Source organism: Ciconia boyciana, chromosome 4, assembly GCF_034638445.1.
Source record: "Ciconia boyciana chromosome 4, ASM3463844v1, whole genome shotgun sequence".
Lineage (NCBI taxonomy): Eukaryota > Metazoa > Chordata > Aves > Ciconiiformes > Ciconiidae > Ciconia > Ciconia boyciana.
The window spans coordinates 63370698-63389344 of record NC_132937.1 but is presented as its reverse complement, the minus strand read 5'-3'; the positions used below and the strand labels follow the sequence as shown (position 1 = coordinate 63389344).

Below are 18647 nucleotides of genomic sequence, written 5' to 3'. Positions count from 1 at the left end.
ATGTAGCCCAGCAGAGCACTCCCCGCAAGCATTCCTTGCAGAAACAGCCATTTCGTATCTCAGCCATGCACTTCTATCCTCTTGTTGGAGATCAGTGTCCCCACAGGAGACATGAAAGAGCATGTCCTCAGAACACTCTCCATCTGCTTCAGTGCCAAGTGGGTTGACTTAATTCGGACAGCTCTCTTTGTAAATTATGCCAGCCTTTGTACCAAATTGGATGAGGGGTGTTCACAGCTTCCAAACCATTAGTTTAGATGGGGCAAAGCTGACAAGTACCAGCCACAGGGAGTTACAAACAACAAGAGATGACAATGTTTTTAGCCAGTACAGCCACATCTTCAGTGAAGGTCTGACCCATATGTCTGGTGTGATCATATGTCTAGCTGAGGTGCACTTTGTACTAGCTTGATTTGCACTGGCATAATGAAAGCATCCCTCTTCCACTTGCCCCCCCCAAACAAAACAGCTGTATTGCTGCAGTTACAACTTAGCTAAAGGCCATGTGCACTCTGGGGTACAGGTAGAGCCATTTGAGAAAAGACTGCCCAGAGCTGCTTTCTTACCACTGTCCAGCTGCAGGTCTTTTTGCTGATGCTGCTGAGCCGTAGTAAAGTTGTGTGAGTGGTCTTAGCCCATTTCTGTGCACATGGTAAGTTAACTCTAGGTATCTACTGATATTGCATGGACTCAGACTAGGAATACTCACTAATGGATCTAATTTTACTAATAGTAAAAAAGTTTCAAAAGGTATTTCAAGAGTTTATTAACAGCTCTTGTGAGACAACAAACCTCTGGAAAGAACCTTATACTGCTTTCTGTAGTACTTTTGGTAGAAATCTCCAATGCAGGCTCTACAGATTATCTGTGCTGCAAAGTGGTACACCTTCATAAAGCAGAGCCCCCTGTGGAAAACCCTGGTAGAGAAAAGGCATGTAGGCAGAGCTGAGGCTTTTTAACCTTTCTTATATACCTGCTGCAGTTTATTATATACCTATTGCAGTTCTGCAGAACAGTTTTTTCTTCCCCATGCAGTGTATGGCGGTACAAGGTTTTTTATGTTAAGAAATAAACTGGAGCTGAGATCTTCCTGGCTTGGGCTTTTTTGTGGTCATGGGCCCTTAAGTTTTCCCCCAACAGTAGGTGCCCCCACTTTGCTCCACCCTTCAGCAGTGCATGTAAATCGGGGGCAGGTCAGGGAGTCCCAACTCCGAGAGATGGTCCTTGACTACCAGGAGCTCAGTGGGGTCTCAGCAAGCGGTACAACTGGGAACTATGTCTTTTCAACGTTGTTATAAGCTGGACAGAAAGAGAGAAGTTTCATCCATCCTTCTTTCTCCTCTTGTTGCCGTGTACGGTGTGAGGACTGCTGCATGCAACAGCCTTCAGTGAGGGGCTTGGACCTCTTCCTTCTGCTCAAGCTTTCCTGGAGAATCTCACGGGTGTTTCAGGCTGCAGGAAAATGTACTGGGGAAATCACGTTAGGTAAGGCTGCCTGAGCTGCCAGGGACCTTCTCTAGCCAAGGATGCTTTTCCTTTTAGCAGTGCTTTTTGGTTTGATAATCAGTCCAGGAAGCTGCAAGGAACAAATGTACCTGGAACTGCGAGTGAAGTGAAAGCTAGTGTTTTCCTCCTGCCTTTGCTGCTTTTGTAACTACTGGCAACAACGTAGTTGTGGTAAAGGAATGTACAGAAAGAGACGGTTATGACTGGTTGTCAACCAGCAAATGTATGGAATCCGTAGCTTTCTGGAAGCAACCCTAATCTGTATGTCCCTGTTCTCCGGCCGCATCCCCCCCCCCCCCCCAGTTTTCAAGCTTAATTTGAGATTTTTGATGTGTTAATTCGAATTACTGATGGCATAAAATATTTATAGTTTATATTACCACAGGTTGATAAATCTTTGAAAAATCTCCCCCCCGCCTTCGTTTTGGTATTTGTGTCTTATTAGCACAAATTTATTTCAGCTCTTTGTTTTTTGTAGAATTCTTTTCACTGTGATTCTGGTCTGGCAGGCTGTTCATTTAGGAAAAGGTAAGGAAAATTTCGTGTTTCCCCTCGTCCCGTGTTTCTCCTGTACATTTACAGTATGCATTGCTTCATTATAAGCTACCCTTCTCTTCCATATTTGCACTTCTTGTCAAGGCCGTGAAAAAGAAGAAAGTGAAGAAGATGTGAAAGGTCTCAATGCTACAGCACAAAAGCAGCAGCCCAAGAACGAAGGGACTATTATAAATGCTCTCAGTGACATGAATCAGAGTTATGAAAGCAGAAAGCAACAGAATTCCAGAGCATTCGTACCTTTCACTGGGATTACAGAGAGTAGGTAACATTATTTATTTAAACAATGCCATAAAATTGCTTTTCAAAATATTACATCACAGTAATGCTTTGACTGTTGTCCTGGAAGATTCCAGCCGGTTGTTTTTCTATGGCCTCTCATTTAAATTATTCCCGTGGCCACTTAGGAAATGGTGATAAAAATTTAAGGTAGAACCGGGGATCTCTTACCTGCAAAAGGTGGTAACAGAAAACAGGAGGGATACTAGGAATTAAGAAGGGATTGGTCCCTTGGATTTGCAAAAGTGTTTGTAAAATTTTGTAAAATTATGATCATTTTTTAAAATTCACCATCTTTCATGACCAAAAATATTTAATTTAAAAAAAAAAAGAGTTTGAGCTGTCTGAAAACAACAGTACTAACAGAAAAAAAAACCCCAAGGACAGACTTATGATTCCTCCTACACATATAAAGTTTTAGATTGATGTTCAATTCCAGGAGTCTGAGAAAGGCTTGAGGGAGCATTCCTCTCCCCTCTCAAAACTAAGCAACTCTTCCCAGTTACAAGGCCTCCTTTCTTCAAAAATAAGCACCACTTCCCAGTAACAATGGCCCGTTTCTTAGTGTGACTGAAACCTGCCCCTGTCAAAGTGAAATATTTCACTTGAATATATGCTGCTGCTGCTACAGGACTTGCCAAGGCATTGCTTCTTGACCATCCTGTAATCCCTAGTAGTTTGCTTCTAATCCTTAACTAAACAAACTGGGCTTAGCTGAACAAACACTCCTAACAGGCAGATAATTTTATTGTCTCTAAAGACAATAAAACTAGATATCCTTAAGATCCTTTGGCAACTGAAGAGACCTGAGAGAACAAGTGAGGAAAAGGGGAGGTTCGGAGCCCCCAGGATGCTTGGTAACCGCTGTGATATTGTCTTGCAGGTAAAAAACTGAACAGACACTGCTGCCAAAATGGAGGGACCTGTATCCTAGGGGCTTTCTGTGCCTGCCTAAAGCATTTCACTGGCAGATACTGTGAACATGATGAGCGGCGAAGGTAAAAACCAGACCAAAACCAGAGAGGGTGAGCGAGCTGCTCTAGGTAGTTATTTTCTGTGGTGGGATCAGGGACATACCAAACGTCTCCCTTGTCCTTGACAGCAACTGCGGCAGCATTGCCCATGGCACCTGGGTACTGAAGGGCTGTTGGCTGTGTCGGTGCGGCTATGGTACTCTGAACTGTCTCTCAGAAATAATGCACGATAACTGTGGTAAGGAATGGCATTAAAGCAACCATTTTTTATCTTGTGGGTAACAGAATTCCCTTCTGCAAAGGTGGGGTACTCAAAGGATGCTGTATGTGCTCTATTTAGACTTCTGCAGTGGCCTGCTTTGCTTCAGAGAATGCATTAGTGAGACAGTAAATAATACTGCTGTTGCCTGTATAGTACATCACATAAAATACTTTGAGATCTTTATACTCCTGTGCAGTAGGAAACTTTTCCCCATTTTAATTGAAAATCACAGGGATTAAATGTTTTCCTGTTCGGCAAAACCTGCACATGTCTATGACTTCCCACTTAACCAGGACAATTTGTACAACTAAACTACATCCAAGCATACAAAAATGCTTCTTAGATGAGGAAAGAGAAAAAACAGTAGCGTAAACTGGTGTGGTAGAAGTAGAAACCAGTATTACAGTAGAGAAACAAGTACTGAAAACTTGCATGTTCTTGCATAAGCTACTTAACACATAAATGGCAGAAAACTAGTCTGAACCTTATTTTAAGATCTGTATCTTAATCTTCAAAATATACTTGTGCAGAGTTCTAAGACTGAGCACACTCCACAAAAAATGTGTAGCCATAGTCCTGATCAGTGTGAAGTAGCAGCACCCAGTCACCTCAAAAGCACTATATTACTTTAAGTCAAGTCTTCATGATCAGCTTATGAAAATCCCTGTATAAATGTTTGAGTATTTTTGAAAACAGTGTATCAACCAGCATAAAAACTGAAAGGATTGCTTTACAGGTACTTATTTTCCATGGAGAACTGGGTACTGAGATCCAGACTATTTTCAATACTTTAAGATAACTAATAACTCATCTTATTAATCTATCTCCAGTGGCAAAGTTAGTGCAAAATATTCTTGCCATTGTCCATCCATGATGTCTCAATCCCACTCTGTCCTGTAATATACTTTTCCTAAATTGTGCCAACATCACTAGTTAGCAGGGTAAGAAAACAGACCTAAATAGCTTCAAGATTCATTTGCACCCTAAGGAACTACCAGCCTCTTCTTTCCTGACCGGATACCTATCTGAGTAGCAGTGCATCGAAGCTGTGACTCCTCAGTTATACCACCAACTCGGAAGTAAATACAAATTTCAAAACTTGAGCCTCTTAGGTCCCCAGGATATGCCCTACTGTGTGATAAGCCCACAAGTCCAAAGAAGTGAAATGCAAAAGAAAGGTGACATTCCTATCTTTGCAACCACAGGCAAAAAACAAAACAAAAAACCAAAAGCAAAAACCCACCACCAAAACTGCTTTTGCCTTGAAGTCTTCTGTATTGACTAATTATGTGTGGCACTCAACTTGCTCGTTAAACTCTTCAGAAGAGTTAAATGCTCACGTTCCCTTGGGTGTTCACCTTTGAATCAGCCCTATTGTTTCCCATTACAGGAGCAAAAGACCTAACAGGCTTTGCCATGCTCAGTAAAAGCAGTCTACTGCTTACTGCTCTTGAGCTCAGCTTAACAAAGGCAATAAAGGTGGCAGTGGAGAATCATCTGCTCATCCTCTGAGCAGGGACTCAGTGGCTTTCACATGCATGAAGGTATGGCTTTCTGCTTGTGCTAATAAATGAAGCCCCTTCTTGTTAAAGGAAGGGTTAAAAGGCTACATGCAGACTTGAGTGCATACCTCTTGTGAAGACCTTGCTGTTGCTTTTACTTGGTATTTACTTTTGATTATTCTGAGATTAATGCCTGCAAGAGCTGATAAGTGCTATCAGTTGCTCCTCAAACGATCATTGATGGGACATCTATTCACATCTCTCCCCTGAGAATAGCCTCTTTGATTGGCTTTAACAGCTGATACCTTTAACTTAAGTACCTGTGAGAAGTCGGAGGACTTTCAAAGTATGTTGAAAATCCTTATGTTTTAAAATTTACATATTTTACTCATTAAACATTTTATTTTCTTGATATTTTTTTAGAACTGAAATCAGAAAAGGAGGAAATTACCAGACTATATTCTAATGGGCTAAGATTACAGCAAACAGTGTTTGCACTCACTTGCCTGCTCACTGTTCTCCTGGAGCTCTGCTGCTGGCAGTTGTGAAACTGGACAAAAAGGGAAATATTTTAGGGTTGATGTAACCCTCACCATGAGTCATACAACTTTTTTCTTCTGTGAGCTACAGAAGACACTCCTACCTACATGTTGGAGGCAGATTAAGATGTATTAGTTAATGCTGAAACACTTGGTTTATTATAAATTCAGATTATATGAATGTGAAGTATTTATTATTATATTATTATTTTATTACTACTATCAATGTCTGATTCTGATAATTCTTTAGTTCTACAATACTGTTCTTCCAGTGGAAGCAAAAACCCCCGATGTTCTATGCCTTAAGTATTGTAAATTATAATAATTTCCTTTGTACACAGTACAACTATTTTAACAAATAAAGATGATTTCATTTCTGAAGAGCTTTTATGTTTGGATTTATTTAAACTTGAAAATTCTTATCTACCATTTGTCATTGTATTGTATCCTGTAACAAAACAGTAAGAAAAGGGCAGGGTAGAATGAACAGTCTGAAATTTGAAGAGAGAAGGAGGGTTTTAAAGGTAGGTATATTGCAAACCCTAATATACAGAAGAACTCTAAAAGTTGTATAGTCTTTCAGTTTTTATTATTATTTATTATGGCCAAATTGTACATATGCATAATCTTAGGCAGGAAGCATATGTTTCTTAAGAACACATAGCTGAAACTTATTTGTCTTTTGGGGGTTTATATTATTTCACGTCCTAGAAATATGAGCGCCTCTTTTCTTTTTAAAAGGACTGCAAAGAGCAACCTCTTTAAACTTTTTCTATAGGAAACCTGTCTTGATTTGTATACCATTTAAATATGAGTATTTCTAGGCTGTAAAATGAAAAATGTTTGGAATGTGTAACTGCATTTGTAATGCAAGTTTTTAAAACAGCAGAAACATGTTTGTTTAAAAAAAAAATTGCAAAGAGAAGCCTAAAATGTACCTTCATTCTTTGAATGTGGAGCTACCACATAGAAACAATCAGATTTATAATTTTGTTGGCTTAAAAGACATCACTGATTTATAAAATCCTTAATGACTTTAAAAAGTTCAATATATTTAATTCTTAAAATTTCTTTATTAATTTCTTTGGTGCCACAAACCAAGACAACAATCCAATTATTAAGCAGAGAAGGATGCATCACCAACAAATTATATAATATTGTGGCTGTCTTTGAATCTATGACTATTCAGTAACAGACAGTTATGTTTTTGTGCAAAAACATAATCATGTTAAATACTGAAAGGATTCAGACTGCTCCTTTCCACACTCTAGACTTCAGTGGAAAGAGTAAGGGTTCTCACTCTTCACTTAAGACACACTAGACCAGAAATGGTCCTTTTCTCATTATTTCCCACAAAAATCAACCGTACCCATATGCCTGTGTTTCCACAGACTTTGAAAAGGAGGTACCAGCTTAGGACAATTAAATATCAAAGAGAACAGCTGGAGGAAAATAGTCATGTCTTTATTTATCAGATGTTGAAATTGCAGGAATGCCATTGTGAAAACATCTTGGCTTGCCATAAAGCATACCTGAGAAGTCTGTAGGCAATACAGCTTGTAATGTGCTTCAAATAAGCTTTACTTTTTGAAGGAAAGCAGCAAGATATGTGGAAAGTACATAGTAGAGTAAAAATATATCTGAAGTAATACTTATTTTTTATCCCTACAGAAAACATACAGGGCCATAAAAGATTGCAATTAACAAAGGGAAAGAGTGGTCTAATACAGGTTTTACAACAGAAGAACTATTTCTGTTGCAATAACATCCACAGCAGATTTAATCAGGAAAAGCTGATCTGGAATAACTCCTTATGTAGATGAGCCTATGTGCCTCCAAGAGTCACCCTGATGGAGCTATACATTATTGGGTCGGTATGACTTGAAGAATTAGAGCAATTGAAAAGTCTAGCAAAGCACCATTTTCCTGCTGTACCAAAACATCAGTCCAAGGTATCTAATTAGAAGCAGTAAAGTACAGTTTCTACAGTTTCAAAGCATTGCATGGGGAACTTAGCTCAGTAAGCGATTCTAATTAATGTCAGTGTAAATCACTACTCACTCTGAATGCTAGGATTTGAAAATTTTCTCCTGTGTACCTGGAAGAAGTGATAGAAGGTTTCTGTTTGTTTGTTTTTAAGATAACAGTTCCTTTTCTCTCTGAATCTTATGCTATTGCATTCTGTGTTACTGGAAAAACTGAAAACGATTGCTTCAGGACTGTTTTACATGTACCATACTATGGCAAAACATATCCTCAGTGATGGTTAGTTGCTGAAGATGTTTATCTGGTCTTTGTGTCAGGGCTCTGGAAGTTGCCGTGAGTAGGCAGAACAGAGCACAGAGTCTCTTGTCCTTGCATACCTCTGAAGCAGAGGCAGCCACAGGAGTTGAGTTTGAGGAGAAACAGGTATCTCCTTAAGTTAAAGAAAAACAGCAGAGGAAAAAAAAAGAAAAAAAACATTCAGAAGCTGTCCCATGCATAGTGTCATTTGCAAATAAAAATATAACTAAGAAGGAAAAAAACAGAAAGCACTGGGAACAAAGGCAAGGACATAGTCACAACCTTTGCTTAGGTTAAAACTGTCTCTGCTTTTATCTGTCTCCAGCTGTTTGCAAGAACAGATAAAAGAAAGCATTATTTTCCTCCCCTGCTACCATGTAGGCCTGGCCAACCTTCTAACACTGCAATCACAGACACTTTGGTAAGGTTTGTTTATAGCAAACAGTGATGCTTGCTCTCCAGCCTCATGCTAACTCTTTATGGGCTACTCCGTCAAACACAGCACCTCCCAGCAAAATAGACATCTGTTGCCACGAGTTCATGCATGCGCCCCCTCTGTACGTTTGGGCAGGGGGAAGACCCTCAAAGAGAAATATTTATCAAATGCTTCACAGGCCCCAGAGCCGTTAGACCTTTCGCTCCTCGCAGTTGACTGCAAAACTGAAATGGTGCAGCCTGTGACTGGCCTCCACGGCTTCACCCCTGCAATGGCTCCAGCCTCCACCACTCCTCAGGGCATGCCGCCGATAAGGACCCCAGACCGGGGGAGCAGCGTGGCGGTGGGGGCTGCCTCCTCCGCGGCCAGGAGCCCCCGGAGCTGGAGCTCTGCAGCCTGGCCAGGTCCGCAGGGGAATGCTGCCATCTGCCCTTAACGCGCTGCCCGTTTAAAGGAAGCAACTCGTTTTGCATAAAGGCCATCTAGTGCACAAAGGTTTCCTCATACCAACCGGAAAAACTAACTTGCAGGCACCAGATGCTGAGAAAGTGTCACTCATTCGGCTCTTGGAGTATCTGATGGTTATCTCTCAAGGTGACTTTATTCCTAGCAAGGAGAGATGAATTTCTGTTGTCCCTGAGAAGTGTTAATGGTGCCCATAGGTGCCAATAGCCTTCCCTCACCTATAACTGTGAAAAAGGCCTTTTTTTTCCAGCCAGCCAAAACAGAATCAGAAGTAATTTCCCACAGTTGTTTATCCAGAGGGGTTTTTTTTAATTGACATATTTAAGATTTCTAAGGTCTACCCCCACACATTTCATTATTCTTCTTTCGTTGACTCTAACAGCGTGTCAGCAGGCTATGTGTCTGGATCATTACACCCACCAGTTTCATGTGCCTGAACAAGTATATAGCAACTTTATATGTTGGCTTCCGTTTATTGGAAGGGTGATATAGTACAGCAGGCTGGCTCATGTACTGAACAGCCCTGTGAATTGCAAGTTATAGGTGTATGTCTTGTGGAGGCCTATCTAGTCACCCTGCAATCATCGCCTGTAATTCACTGCCTGTCTCCCCTTTTTACAGCACAGTCATGTGTGAGCATGGGAGACAACTACAACCGAGCAGCTGTATACTTGCGCTCTGCAAAATCACCCAAGCATCATGAGTACTCCTTGTGATTGCAAAGCACATTCTTGGTCAGAGAAGACATTAAAACATGTAATTCCCTCCACATTTTGCTGATTGACCTTGCCCTTGGCTGATGCTGCTGTGAGGGTGACTTCTTGTTAAGGGAGTGAAGCTGCCGTATGCCACTGGAATAAAACCAGATGCTTTACACTTGTTGGGCCTAGCATTTGTCTTCAGGTACGTGCTGGCACAGCAATAGCTTTCATTAGCATCTGTCTTCATCTGCTGCAGCCCAACCACATCTTTACAAAACTAAAATTTATAAATCAGCCTGTGAGGCTTCAGTTCAGGTATTATTTGTATGATAACATCTGGATGAAATGCTGGGAATGTACCACCAGGACAGAAGAACTGGTAAAGGCTCAAAAGCAAACAGCCAGAAAGGCATCAGCATTATAGTCCTACTAGTTAGAGAAGCCACATTGTCATGGCTGAGCCTCCTGGCAGCTGGCCCCATGGACCCTTTTTCTGTCAGCCGAGATACTTCTCTGAGCTTCACATGTTGGCTGGAGCATACCTGGTCACCTTTCACTAGGCACAGAGACTTGTGAGCAGAAATAGACATACAACCTATGAGGCCCCGGGTCACAAGACTGGATCTAACAGGACTATGGGAGACATTTTCAAGCCATCCATACAGAGTTTTCTGTCATCAGACAACACAACAGTGCCAAACATTAACTTCCTTTATAGGCATGGCACATAATATGCTGCATCTCTTACCAGCAGCGTGTCTTTTGCCCCTTGTCTTCAATATGACTCTTGTATCTGCCCACTAAACAAAAAGCTTTATGGGATTCATCCTACTCGTAAAGCATTTCAAAATAAACTAATGAAACAGGCATAGACGAATGAAACAGGCAGTTAGTCTCCTGTACTGACAGAAACTGTCTAGTTAAATTCTAGAAAGTTTTGTGGGCAAAGTTGTGCTTCCTGTTTTCATATCACCAAGATTGTGTCTTTCCAAAAAGTACGGAAAGGAGTACCATGAAAAATTTAATTAAAGATGAAGAAGTGGTACAATGCTGGAAAGACAATCTTTGCAAGAGCATCTTTAAACAGAACAAGCAGAGAGTCAGGATCAAAAAGAACAGGTGTCAAAGATCCTTCCCACCTGACTGTGTACATGAACTCTTCCGAAGACTGCTTGTTTCTTGGACCAAAAAGTTTAAAAAAAGAAGGAAGATTAACAGACTTGTCAAGTCCCATGCTTTACACATCAGCCTTGTTCTTTCAGTCACATTATGTTCCCTCATCTCAAACCTGTATAATGCAGCACCAGTAACAAGCAACACTAAATACTACCACGATGATGCAAGCAACATCATTGTGTCAAAACATGGCTATATTATTAGTAGAGTGCCTACAAGCCCTGACTAAGATTGAGATTTTGCTGTGCTAGGCACTGTACAAGCGCATAGGAAGAATGAACTGCCCTCAGCAACCAACAAAAACGGATGGATTATTTTCTGACAGTTAATAAAGTACCTGTCACCACAGAGTCTGGCTCCATACTCCAAGGCAAAACCCTTAGTGTGCGCACACTGCTACTTCAGTCATGTTTTTATCAGCCCTATTGGGTTTGCTGTTTATTTTCCATCTTCTCTGTACTGCTCCTAGATCACAACACCAGCACAGGCGCCGCTCACCAGGAGATGGCATCATTAGAAGTTAATAACACCGACTCTTAACTTTGCAGTCAGGTATAAGTGTGAGACTGAATATAGCACTAATGAATGACTTCCTGAGCCTCACACTACTGATAAAACCTAACATACCCAAAGCAAACCACAGCAAGTGTTTGAATGCAAGGTGTCAGTTTTTTAAATGTAATTTTCAAAAGATGAAGCTGCTGTTATCTGCTACTTTGGCTACAAACCATATATCTCCCTGTATGTACTAAGGCTGAGCACACTGTCAGCACTTAGCAAAGGCTGTTCTTACGTTTACTGTAGAATCAATGAGAGAGTTTTTCCTAGGCAATTAAGAGAAAGAAAATCTTAGGCTGGGAAAAGGAGCATACAATTATATAAAGATTATCACAGAACTAGTTGTGAGCAATAATACATTATTTTTTCAAGTGGTTTTCATATCACTATTCCACTCGTGTTAAATCACACTTGCAGCGAGCGAATAAGCATGATCCAGCCTACTGCAGGGATGAGGACTGATTCTTGTATCACTGTGTGAAGACTTACAGAAAGTGAAAAAATTACCTTTAATCTTACTGTTCTATCAAAGACACCAAGGAACCCACTTGCTGGGTTAAGTGTGTCAGAAAGACAAATTATACCAGCCCTGTGTGCATGGATTCTGAGGTGCTGAATACTAATTTTAAAGGAGTTTTATCAGATAGCCAGATGAAAAGAAGTAACAGGGACTTGTTACTTTTCAAGAGTATATGTTTTGCCTGGCTGCTGGCAATTAAAGTTTGACAGAGTGCCAAGATACACATATAAAATAGGCTTGAAAATATTTGTTTTCAAAAATCACTATTTTGTATAAATATTCAGATCTTGGAACATTTTATAGAGTGGGGGTAGAGAATAGACTATTGTATTTTGATAATATCATTTGGGGACACCATAAATAAGTACATGATGATAGGTTAATTAAAGCACTTCACAGAACTCAGCCTTATAGATTGATGCTAAAGAGGAAAATGTGTCAGTGCGTGAAATAACATTCCCAAGAGATAAATTAGTTATCTGCTGCATTTATTGTTTTTCCTTAACACTCTCATGCACTGACCTTGATATTCTGCATATGTGATTATCTTAGCTACAATAAAAAATATTTCTTTAATAATTCAAAATATATTGAAATAGGTACTATGGTATATGCTACCTGGTCTCCTTTACTGTATCATTCTGCTCCTGAATACTGATGAGAACTGCTGCTAGGCAAACTAAAGGCTTGCTCTAACCTTAGGAAAAGCTATGGGTGAACAGCTCTGCCTGTGATAATGTTCTCAGGAATTAAGAGTAAAAAGAGACTGGTACTTCAGTTATGCCAGTGTATCCCAAACCACAGAAACATTGTCAGGAAAAAAATGTATGGTGCTCTGGGCAGTGAACTGCCTTCTTTTAATGACTTGAGGAAAAGTCTATGCTGGATGCCCACTCTTCCAAGTTCATACAAAATCCTTACAGATACAGCTAGGCTAATACCACACCTGTGCCACCATTAAAAAAAAGGCAGTAAAAAACCACTGTTACATATCTCTTCTGCCAAGAGTCTTCCGTGTATTGATACAATACTCTCTCACTACCTATTTGTTCCCTGCCAAAATCTACCTGCAAACACATATACATTCCTCAAGTGCTACCCCTTCATTTCCAAATAGCATAGTCAACTCATCCTCACTTTCAAAATATAAAATTGTTTTCTGCCCAAAATGCTTCTAGCTGGCACATGCAGCAGACAAGTGCTTGTGGACCTGTGGAGGACCATCTCCCACAGAGCCCACCCTCTACTACAACTTCAGTTTAAACTCAAAAGATCTGAGATCTGATTTCTACCCCTTCTGTAAAGAAAAGGCACCAAGAAGAGCCAAGGAAGCTGAGTTTCAGGAAGAGCCTGAAGATAAGGTAGGCAAAGTTCAGCTCTGATAGCCAGTTGATCAAACAAGAAATTTGAGTAACTTTTCTTTTAAGGGAAGCTCTAAGGAACAATCTGGGAAAGAAGAAATGCAGGAGCAGTAACATACTTCAAAGCCTGGTAAATGCTACTCCCTGTCATTCATCTCACCAGCAGAAACATAACAGGAAGGGATTTTTCATCTATGGCTGATTATTGAGACACATGATTTTATAGACAGTGGGTAGGATTTCATTTTGGTTGAAGGGTCTATGCTTCTCCCTTGGCTTACAGCACATTTCTTTGGTCCCCTTTTCATTCTCCACCAGTACTTTTGATTCAGGCAGGAATAACAACCCAGAATCTATGACTAGCCATGTTTTTTAACAATTTTGCAGTTACTTCGTTAAAAAAATTGTTGTGGTTTAGCCCCAGTCAGCAATCAAGTACCACACAGCCACTCGCTCACACTCCCCGCTGCCGGTGGGATGGGGGAGAGAATTGGAAGAGCAAAAGTAAGAAAATTCGTGGGTTGAGATAAGAACAGTTTCATAATTGGAACAACAACAATAATAATAATAGTAGTAGTAGTAGTAGTAGTAATAATAATAATAATAATAATAGTAATGAGAAGGAAAATAACGAGAGAGGAACAAAACCCAAGGGGAAAAAAAAACAGTGATACAACCGCTCACCACCCTCTGACGGACACCCAGCCAGTCCCCGAGCAGTGATCGCTACCCCCTGGCCAACTCCCCCCAGTTTATATACTGAGCATGACGGCATATGGTATGGAATAGCCCTTTGGCCAGTTTGGATCAACTATCCTGGCTGTGCCCCCTCCCAGCTTCTTGTGCACCTGGCAGAGCACGGGAAGCTGAAAAGTCCTTGACCAGTGTAAGCACCACTTAGCAACAGCCAAAACATCAGTGTGTTATCACTATTATTCTCATACTAAAATCCAAAACAGAGCACTATACCAGATACTAGGAAGAAAATTAACTCTATCCCAGCTGAAACCAGGACAAAAATAAATCCAAATTTCTCCAGCATAACTGGTTGTACAGCAACCACAAGCCTGGAAATCCATTCCAGAAGATGAGTCTGGAAAGGAGAGGCCAGTTTCCCCATAGTATATGATGAACTAATTCCTGGAGCGTCCCTTCCTTTTGGTTAGTGAGGTTCAAGAAATCTGAGATACGTACAAAACATATGGGAGTAGATCATGGGGACAGATGTGAAGTCACAGGGTATTGTGCATCTGTGACTTGAAAAGTCATTAAGATGTGTGTTAGATTTGCACATTTCATATAACCTTACATGTTTTGCCTTGGTCCATGTAGTCACCTAGTGCAGCTAGAGGAACAGCTCGAGGACCCAGCCTCACACAGCTGTTAGTAGATAACTTCAGCACCAGCTAATGGGGAAACCATGGCAGAAAAGGAGGAAGCAATCATACAAGGGCAGTCACTTTCCAGGAACATAATAGGGGCTCACTAGTGTGAAGGGAAGGTACCTCCAAGCAAATTCCCCCAAAAGGCTCAATGGCCTTGAAAATAAATGGTCAACTCCCTTAAAGTCTTCAAAAAATCAGTTTAGAAATAGTGTCAGGACCACTGGAAGACACCTGCAAAGGATGAACATCAACAAGATCTATTTTTGTGATGAGGATCACATATGACTCTCAACTGCCTACACAAGATTGTGCATATGAAGTCAAATGGGGGAGTTACAAGGGATTCAAGCTGCATTCTCAGCGCTGGCAGCCTTCTTGCCAGGATCAGAGGAGCCATTGGTACTGATTTCATGGGGCTTACATTATATTGAAGGAGGTTACTATTTCAGGCCTATTTCTTTTATAGGGCCATTGCTTTACATAGTTACCTTAACACTGGCACGTAAGAGGGAGTTTTTGCACTCTCTGCATCAATGATGTCCTTTGTCAATGTGGCTTTTCATTTTCAGAGGTGCTAAGCACTCGTGATTCATCAAAGTGTGTTCTGGCTGCCGACCCCAAGGCCCCAGGAATACCTACATGACTTGTGGCACAGTTTGGAAAAAAGGGACGGGTGCTCGGACCAAGATAACAGGAGGACAACCCAATTAAGGACTTCTCAGAGATTTCCACACTTTCAGATCTTCACCCTACTAGTCAAAAACACTCAAAATAATGCATTTCCACTAGGAACTTCCACAGTCATCCAATGCCCTCATCCCTAAGGCACGTCCCTGACAAGAAAGTCCGAGATTGATTCATCCCTGATTTCCTTTCTTGAAAGTCAAAATCTATAGCATTAATTGTATCCAAAGCCAGAAGGTAGCTGATACATAATACAGTCCACTAGGGCCAGATTCTCTTGTCACATTACAATAGGTAGCTTGCCAGAAGAGATTGATATGGTAGATTTGTATGTATATGTACAACATAATGGCCAGAAGCTTTGAGCAGTTAGTCTATAGAGAGGATTGGAGAGAGGGGAAAAAAAAAAAGACTTGCTTTGAACATGAAGCAGAGCAGGAAATGCCTTTGCTGAGTGGTGAAACCCAGTGGGTCTGTGTTATCCTGATCAGAAGTGACAATGACATGAACACTGACAAGAATAGTCTTCCTTCAAGACAAACAATTTCTAAACACAGGTGGAAAGCGAAAAGTATATTGCCTCCTGTAGCTTATATATCTTGTTTCAGACATAAATAATATTTCCGTACTTGGTAGTTTCCAATTTTGCTGGTTCATTTAATGAAGTTATTCTACTGCAAACGTAGCAGAAGAAGGTTTTCCTTATCCTCCGTTGTCAGGTGGAATCATAGAATCATAGAACAGTTTGGGTTGGAAGGGACTGTTAAAGGTCATCTAGTCCAACCCCCCTGCAATAAGCAGGGACATCTTTCACTAGATCAGGTTGCTCAGAGCCCCGTACAACCTGACCTTGAATGTTTCCAGGGATGGGGCATCTACCACCTCTCTGGGCAACCTGTTCCAGTGTTTCACCACCTTCATCGTAAAAAATTTCTTCCTTATATCTAGTCTGAATCTACCCTCTTTTAGTTTAAAACCATTACCCCTTGTCCTATCATAACAGGCCCTACTAAAAAGTCTGTCCTCATCTTTCTTATAAGCCCCTTTAAGTATTGAAAGGCCACAATAAAGTCTCCCAGGAGCCTTCTCTTCTCCAGGCTGAACAACCCCAACTCTCTCAGCCTTTCCTCACAGGAAAGGTGTTCCATCCCTTTGATGATTTTTGTGGCCCTCCTCTGGACCTGCTCCAACAGATCCATGTCTTTCCTGGACTCCAGAACTGGACTCCAGAACTGGATGCAGTATTCCAGGTGGGGTCTCACCAGAGTGGAGTAGAAGGGCAGAATCACCTCCCTCCACCTTCTGGCCACACTTCTTTTGGTGCAGCCCAGGGCTTTCTGGGCTCTGAGTGCACATTGCCAGCTCATGTCCAGTGTTTCATCCATCCAGCCCCAAGCCCTTCTCCACAGGGCTGCTCTCAATCCCTTTGTCCCCCAGCCTGTATTGACACCAGGGATTGCCCTGACCCAGGTGCAGGACCTTGCAGTTGGCCTTGTTGAACCTCATGAGGTTCACATGAGCCCACTTCTCCAGCTTGTTCAGGTCCCTCTGGATAGCATCCCATCCCTCAGGCATGTCAACCATACCACTCAGCTTGGTGTCATCTGCAAATTTGCTGAGGGTGCACTCGATCCCACTGTCTATATGTCATTGGTAAAGATATTAAAAAGTTCCGGTCCCAACATGGTCCCCTGAGGGACACCACTCATCACTGATCTCCATCTGGACATTGAGCCATTGACCACTACCCTCTGGGTGCGACCATCCAGCCAATTCCTTATCCACCGAACAGTCCATCCATCAAATCCATATCTCTCCAGTTTAGAGAGAAGGATATTGTGGGGGATCATGTCAAAGGCCTTACAGAAATCCAGATGGATGACATCCGTAGCTCTTGCCTTGTCTACTGATGTAGTCACTCCGTCATAGAAGGCCATGAGGTTGGTCAGGCAACATTTGCCCTTGGTGAAGCCATGCTGGCTGTCTTGAATCACCTCCCTGTCCTGCATGTGCCATAGCATAGCTTCTAGGAGGATCTGTTCCATGATCTTCCCAGGCACAGAGGTGAGGCTGACAGGTCAGTAGTTTCCAGGGTCCTCCTGTCTACCCTTTTTAAAAATGGTTCCAATGTTTCCTGTTTTCCACTCACCGAGGACTTCACCTGACTGCCATGACTTTTCAAATATCATGGAGACTGGCTTGGCAGCTACATCAGCCAGTTCCCTCAAGACTCTGGGATGCATCTCGTGAGGTCTCACAGATTTATGTACGTTCATGTTCCTCAGGTAGTCACAAACCTGACCTTCTTTTACAGTGGGAGGGGCTTTGCTCCCCCAGTCCCTGCCTTGAGGTCCATCCACTCGAGAGGTGTGGGAAGAGAGGTTGCCAGTGAAGACTGAAACAAAAAAGTTGTTGAGTACCTCAGCCTTCTCCTCATCCCTTGCTACCAGTTTGCCAGTCGTGTTCATCAGGAATGGGATCCATCCAGATTTGTAGCTAGAGTAATAAATGGCAGACTGGTGTCTTCTTGATGACTCTTCTTGACGGTTGGACTAGATGATCTTAGAGGTCTTTTACAACCTTAATGATTCTATGATACTGTCAAAGGTATTCTTGGCCCACCTCCTGGTGGCTTTCCCCAGTCTCTGAACTGTGTGCTTCATCCATCAAGACTTAAAATCCACTACGCAGACAGCAAGGTGCTCAGCTGCAGAGTAGCATACAAGAGGGAAACAAACACAGGCCAGGAGGAGGGCATTTAGCGACCACCACCCATGTCTCTCCTCTAGCACTTCTGTGTACATGATGAACAGGAAGGCAGACGATGATAGTCCAGGGAGGAGAGCTCAAACGAGTGCAGGGATGTGCTTTGTGAACACCCGTACACACTGACATGGTTGTGAAGAATTTTCTGAGCCTATTCGATCTTGTATTCAATTTCCTGCAAAGAGGGATTTTAAATGCCTCCTCAGCTACGATTATTTTCTGGATAATTCAACTCCAGAGCAACTTTAGCGTAGGTCAAACTTATACTGAAGAATTTTTGCCTTCAAGTTAAAGACGTTGGATAATGCATTTTGTGAAGGTTCTTTTGGTACTTGCTAGGGATATAATGGCTCCTTACATTAATTTGATTGATACGTTTGACACATTAAACATTCTAAAATTCCCTCAGCAATGCATGTGTACACAACAGGCAAGGAAAGAATTTATTCTGTTCCTGTTCAGAAAAATGTTCTTAGCCAGTGCTACATATCATTTCCTTTTTTTATTCCATTTGAAGTCACTGTGGTCCTCTTTCAACAACTATGGACAAAAGTTTCAACTCTTGGTACTTAATATTAGGCATTTAAATCCACACTTAGGAAGTGGTCTAAGTGGTCTAATTCGCCATAACACTCAAGCTTAAAACTATTTATCATCTATACTAATTTGCATGAATTATGTGCATAGGAAAAGGA

The 18647-nt window shown here is 41.5% G+C and overlaps 1 protein-coding gene across 1 annotated transcript; it reads left to right on the top strand.

Moving 5' to 3' along the window:
* The first annotated feature begins 1373 nt into the window (after positions 1 to 1373).
* LOC140651115 (cryptic protein-like) lies at positions 1374 to 5626 on the top strand. The gene is given in 7 exon segments (XM_072860224.1): positions 1374 to 1395; positions 1398 to 1485; positions 1985 to 2034; positions 2146 to 2322; positions 3224 to 3338; positions 3443 to 3552; positions 5502 to 5626. Coding segments are annotated over 7 exon segments (687 nt in total).
* Positions 5627 to 18647: the final 13021 nt, after the last annotated feature.